This window comes from Lactuca virosa, chromosome 5 (genome assembly GCF_052849685.1).
Source record: "Lactuca virosa cultivar CGN04683 chromosome 5, Lactuca_virosa_CGN04683_v6, whole genome shotgun sequence".
Taxonomy (NCBI): domain Eukaryota; kingdom Viridiplantae; phylum Streptophyta; class Magnoliopsida; order Asterales; family Asteraceae; genus Lactuca; species Lactuca virosa.
Window position 1 is genome coordinate 411,818,597 of NC_136430.1, and position 6,937 is coordinate 411,825,533.

The 6,937-nt window shown below is 33.7% G+C and overlaps 1 protein-coding gene across 1 annotated transcript; it reads left to right on the plus strand.

Moving 5' to 3' along the window:
- The first annotated feature begins 923 nt into the window (after window positions 1–923).
- On the plus strand, window positions 924–3,044 carry LOC145111889 (Transmembrane proteins 14C). The gene is made up of 6 exons (XM_079048131.1): window positions 924–1,131; window positions 1,835–2,075; window positions 2,173–2,340; window positions 2,420–2,466; window positions 2,668–2,708; window positions 2,817–3,044. The coding sequence occupies exons 1-6, from the start codon at window positions 1,036–1,038 to the stop codon at window positions 2,908–2,910; spliced, it is 687 nt and encodes a 228-aa protein (XP_078904257.1). The 5' UTR covers window positions 924–1,035; the 3' UTR covers window positions 2,911–3,044.
- The last annotated feature ends 3,893 nt before the right edge of the window (window positions 3,045–6,937 follow it).

Consider the following 6,937-nt stretch of genomic DNA (forward strand, 5'->3'; position numbering starts at 1 on the left):
AGATGCTTGATTTTAGGGTTCGTGTTTTTGAAGTGTTTTGCAAAAGAAAGAGGGAAATATGGAGGTATGTCAAGAATGGTGGTAATCATTATTTGACATACTCTCCAGTAAGCAATGTGCAAACAACTATGTTTCATTGTTTTCACCTAGCCATTACTATTTAAACACCACTAATTGAGACCCCACTAAAGCCATGTAGGCTCCACGTGGATTAGGAACCGACTAACGGTTTGGGGTCGCAAGAGGAAGATCAAATAAAAGTTGATACTTCAAGACTTAATTAAGTGGGGTTAGATATTTAGTTGCTAAATCAAATCAAAATTGAGACTTGCATGATCATTATATATATATATATATATATATATATATATATATATATATATATATATATATATATATATTAAATCACATGGGAAGTTTCAACAGGAAAATTTCCATGTTTCTAATTTTAACCTTATATTTTTACTTTTTCTTAATTTTGCCACTAAAGTTTCAACAAACTTTTCCTTTTTATAATTTTGCCCATTTATTTTTACTTCTTCATATTTTTGCCACTAAACATTCACTTTTACTTCTTTAAAACCCTTTTTTCTTCATTCTTTTATAACTTTACCACTTTATTTTTACTTTTTTATTATTTTGCCACTAAAGTTTCAACAAACTTTTCCTCTTTATAGTTTTGGTACTTTATTTTTACTAATTTTGCCACTAAAGTTTCAACAAACTTTTCATCTTTATAATTTTGGAACTTTATTTTTACTTCTTTATATTTTTGCCACTAAACTTTCACTCGTGCAACGCACGGGCCTTTTCGTAGTTTAAATCAAATCTCCTTTTTATAAAACACAGGGACTATTTATGTAATTTTATTTAAAAATTGGGAAGGATGGTCAAATGTGCCAACCACCCCCCTCAAAATTCAGCGCTGTCCAAACGAGACTGAGGAACATAAACATCCATTAAAAAAACGCCTAAATCTTCCCTTCAACAACTCTGTTTCGAGATTCAGAAAGTATTTCCGATAATCGGTGCAACATGTCCTCAGTAATCTCTCAAACATCATGTTTCTCTATGGCTTACAACAGATTACATCTCCGTGCTCGATCACACCCCCACCTTCTCCGTTCCAAGGTATTTGATTGTTTCAATCTTCGTGTCTCGAGCTTAACCATTTGGTTTTGTGAATTTACATAAGGAACTGCATATGTATGCGAATTTCTATATGACTCAGTTGATTATTAGTGAGGTACGATCATTAGGGTTGAGAAGTATACAGATCTTACAGGTATTAAGAGACGTCAAACGTGTGGTTTTTTATGTTAGCGATGAAATGGGCTCCACTTGCTTCAGGAAAAATACAGACTTTGACCTATAAACTCAAATTTGTGGCTTTTAAACTCAGCTAATCAGGCTATGAAGTTATTGCAGTTGTAAGAAATTTTGATTTTGGAGTTGATTGCATTTAGATCTAAAGGTTTATATAGATGTTGAAGTTGAAAATTAGTCCATTTGACATTAAAACAAACGAGCACCTTTATTTGGAAATAGTGGGTATGAAGATAAATCAAAATCAGCTAAAAAGTCAATTAGGGTTTTCTAGGGTTGTGTAGGAGAATGGTTAATGATTAGATGGACAACAACAGAAATGCTTGGGTCGAAATCATTATGAGTTCATTGAAGCATATGATCACAAACTTATGAAGCAGTGTGTTAATGTCCATCTGTTCCCAACTCAGCGTTCTCTTCCTGATTCTTTAAGAAGATCTTGTTTTGTTTTCTTTATGCAATGTATACCAGAAGCCATTAACACATTTCTTGAAATTCAATGTTTCAGGTGTTAATGGTGATGAACAATGATGGACATGCCATAAAAGCATATAGTCCAGAGAGTAGTGGTTCAGCTTTATATCATAGAGCTGCTGCATCAAAATCGCATAATGATATTGTAGTGAAAGCCAATTCAAGTACAGTAGAAGTTGTCAATGGAGAAGAGATTAATGAACCAGAGGAACATGTAGTCTCTGAACAAAAACGATCAGCAAAGATTCATGATTTTTGTTTTGGACTTCCATATGGTGAGTTCTTCTTATTGCTACATCTGATGATTTTTTTTTTCTCATACCATTTATTAGTAATATATATAAATTCATTTTACACTTTATCTCTCTGCAGGTGGCATTGTTTTTAGTGGGGGGGTTTTGGGCTTTATTTTTTCAAGAAATCCTGCTTCTTTGATAAATGGTGGACTCTATGGAGGTGCTTTAATGGCCCTTAGCTTTTTAAGCTTAAAGATATGGAGAAATGGGCATTCCAGCTTACCATTTATTCTTGGACAAACAGGTAAATAATGAATTTATTACATTAAACCTAAAAATCAAAGGTGAAAAATGTGAAATATTCTCTTTTGAGGATTTTACAGGAATTGCTGCTATGCTTCTTTGGAAGAACATTCAAACCTATTCACTGGTAACATCCAATACTATTAAACTATTCAACTCATATCAAAATGTCTTCCAATTTTAGAAGTTGTTATTTATATCTTCTGTAAAAAGAAGACAAAACACATGTTTTTGTTTTTTGTCTTTTCTCAGAAGACATAAATGGTGAAAAATATATTTTCTGAAAAAACATAACATCGCCTAACTGCAAATGTTTTATAATTTGCAGACAAAGAAGATTTTACCAACCGGATTCCATGTTGTTTTGAGGTAAATAGTCACAAATTAGAATCGTTGTTTTTTAGGCTTAAATTTTTTATTATTATTATTTTATTTTATTCTTTTATTTATAAAAATGTGTTGTTTATTTTTTGACAGTGGTGCTATGTTATGCTTCTATACTTATGTGATGCTGTCGGGAGGTAACCCGCCTCCAAAGAAGGTGAAGTCTACGGCTGCATCCCAATCGTAGTGAAAATAATAAAATAATAAAATATTGTGTTTTTGTTAAATGTTAATTATGGGATATTTTCTATTAAAAACGTGTGATACATTTGATTAATTTTATCGGTATAGATTATGATAATGAGATATAGAGTTTGGATATGTGTTTATGTTTGTGTTTTTGTATTGTTTAAAGAAATATCCGAAAGAATTTTGAACAAACATTGAGATAGTACAAGTCTTTTTCCAATACATGTGAAACGTTGTAGAAACTGTTATAATATATGGTTTCCTTGCACAAAAATTAGTTGTGTTGTTTGATATAAATTTAGATTTATAAAATAATTTTTGCTATTATATTGAAAAGACTAAAAAGAAAACACAACAATCTAGTTGAAGACAAAAACCGAAAAAAGCCCAACTAAATATATTATATGGGCTAGTAACTGAATTTTAGTTTTATGGCTTAAGGTTTATAGTTTAAAATTAGGTCTTGTTTCATAGTTACTGTCTAGAAAAATATTGTCTGTGAAAATGTTGTTTGGAAAAAAAAAACCATGCTGTTTGATTATAAATCCGACTGACTGTGTTGAATAATGAAAAAACACCATATTACTTTGTTCTTCTATATTGTGATGGATAAAGTTGTTGAATAATTATAAAAACATATAAAATTGTTATACAAAGTCAAAATTACACAATAATCATTTAAAAATCCAAATACAAATTGTCATACAAAGTAATTAAAGACAAATCAATAAAAAACCAAATAAAATGTCGATTAGATTGTTTAGTTTATTATTTTCAAGTTGATGTTACGTTGTTATTCTTTCTAGCCATTTTAGTTTTTTATAACCCAACGTGTGATTGTTGACCCGATTTATGTCCAATAGTGGTGGGATGGATGCGATTTTTTAAAATAAATTAGGATGGTGATGATGTTGTCCAAAAAATATGTATATTACAGATTAATAAAAATCAAGGTTTTGTATAACGAAGGTGTTAGGCTTATGTATGTTGCAAAAAAGACCAATATCTCAATAATAGTTTCACAATGACATTTATTCCAGTAAAAATAAAGGATGGTTAGAAAGTATTTATCAGTAATTTTTGTGTGATGTATAACAATATAAGAATCATTGAAACCTAAAACTAATATTAAATTTGATTAAAAGAAATGGACGGATATTATGTAATACAATCATGTTACCAATTTTTTTTTTTAATAATTGATCATGAGTCAAAGGCTTATATTTATGGGAAAATGACTCAAGAGGGTAACCAACTATTGATTTTGTTCACATTTGGTCCTGTTTTTGTCTGTAATATACCATCTAACTTGTTGTTCGTGTTCACTGATAGCTTATTTTATTTTCTTATTTTTATTAGTTTATTTTAGATTTTTAGGTCTTTTTATCATTATTGCATTGTATTTTATTTATTTTCTTTAGTATGGATCGTACCGGGTGCTTTTTATTTTGCACGAGGAATTTTGCAGGGTTTTGGAGCTTATCGCGATTGTGGATTAGAGTGAAGACGGACTTGTGGGCTCTCGAGGCGCTATTGGGCTTGGCGGATCCACCAAAGGAGATTTGGCCTTAAAAAGATAAATGCTTGGATGAAGTGGGTTTGTGAAGATGGATCATAGATAATTAATTTTGGGTTTGGAGCATCCACATTTGAAGCTAAAAGATGATTGGTTGATTTGAATCACATGGATATGGAGGGGACCAAAGGAATCTTTGGTAGTGGAAGGGTGGAGTGGTGGAATGAAGGACCAATAGCATTACAGCAACATTTGCGCGGGTGGAATTTTCGTCGCGCGGGTACCCGCGCAACTGCCCAGTTTGGGCATTTTGGTCATTTGGCTTGCCATTGCCTTGGGGGATCAGACCTAGCAGCCACAACCTCGATTTGACACCATTGGAGACCTGTAGGAGGCGATTTTTGAAGCTCAAGACTCATTTCTCTTCATCTTTCCAAGATTTTGGTAGTTTCTTTATGCAATTAGACTTTTGTGATTGTTGTTTTATTGCCATGAGTGGCTAAACTCTTTATATTGGTTAACTTTGGTTAAAACTTTTGAATGTTTGTGGGTTTTTGAAGGATTCATGCTAGATTATCAATTATCTTATGTTTATTGTTCTAGATCATATTTTTTATGCTTGTTTAATGCTTTGATCATGAGCTTGGCACTTGAATGAGCTATTGTTAGTTTATTTCTTTGGTTTTGCATTGAATCATTGAATTAACTTAGAACAAGGGCTTTATGATGGTAAAAATCATCTCTAGTTTATGAATCATAGTTCCTTTATGGATGTGTAAGCATTGACATCCTCTAGGAATTGGGGATTCCTTCTTTCTTAAGGCTAATTAACTTATTGGGTCTAATTGCTTCAATTAAACCCTTGATCTTGATTAAGAAGGTGTGTTGTGGGCTTCCCCAACCTCCATACTACCTAAGAGGAATCTTGGCATATCATGCTTCATGATCGCTATAACCAATTTGGGATGAATGATAAGCTTCATGTTGGATCCTAATGATAAGCACACAAATGTTCATTGTGTTGAATTGCCTTGGTTAACCAATTGTTCCCAACATTTGAGCATCTCACTATCTTGCTTAATTGCAAGTTTTTAGTTATTCAAGTCTTTTAGTTTTCAAGCAATCATAACACCCCCCTTTTAGTTTAATTGTAGTTAGTTAGTTTATTTACAATAGTTCTTTTAGATTGCATTGGTGATTGAATACAACCATTTCCCCGAGGATCGATACCCTTTTTTACCATTATATTACGTTTTATTTGCAAACAAAGGGTGTAATTTGCTTGGTGGACTTGACATCCCACCAAGTTTTGGCGCCGTTGCCGGGGAAATTGGTTATTGTTATTTGATTGTTTATGCCTAGGTCTACAAGAACCGGTGAACTACTCTACAATCCGGAAATTGAAAAAGAAGTAAAAAGGTTGAAAAAGTTAGCCAAACAAGCAAAGCAACAATAACTAGTTCAAGCTTCTTCCTCTTCTCCACTAATCAACATAGAAGACCAAGTTCACACTTCAAGTGATACCGACACCGAGCCGAGTTCTCCAATTGTTGGTCATTCCTTTGAAGACATTCCGTTTGAAAACTACATAGCCATGAATCACACTCCACCTCACAATCCCAACCCAAACCCAAACAATCAAGATGCCAATACACCACCCCAACAACCAAGACAACAACAAGAACCTCTCATTGATATGCCACCTTGGAATCAAGCCCCTCCTCAAAACCAACCTAATTATCAACAACCACAAAACCAACAATTCCACCAAAACAACCAACCTCAAAACAATGCTTTTCAAGTTCAACAACAAGTACATTACCCAAATCAACCCAATTACCAACACCCTCCAATGTACCAAAACCCAATGTACCCCCAACAACAACCCCCCTACAACCAATATCCTAACTACCAACCTTATCCACCACCAATCTACAATCCCCAACAATACCCATACCCACCTTACCAACAACCACCCAATTACTTGCAACAATATCACAATAACCCCAATCCACCCAACCCCCCTCAAGAGTTGACACTTCGACAAATGATAGAGACGGATGTTACTCACACACCTCTTGGTATTGTTTATCCCGCAAACCGCCGAGGGATTAAATTGAAGTCAAGTTTCATACATCAACTCACCAAGTTCCATGGTTTGGATAAAGAAGATCCTCAAAGGCATTTGAAGTCCTTTCATATGATATGTGTTAGCATGTTGCCCGAAAATGTGACATTGGATGATTTCAAGCTAACTGCCTTCCCGCTCACCTTGGAAGATAAAGCTAGAGAGTGGTTATTCAACTTACCACCGGGATCTATCCACACATGGGAAGAGTTACTCAAGGCCTTCAATAGCAAGTTCTATCCCACCTCCCGGATATCAAGTCAAAGAAGTGACATTTTGGGGATTCGTCAAGGAGAGAATGAGACTTTTCATGATTTTTGGGAGCGATTCAACAACTTGTGTACAAGTTGTCCTCAACACAATATTCCTGAACAATTACTT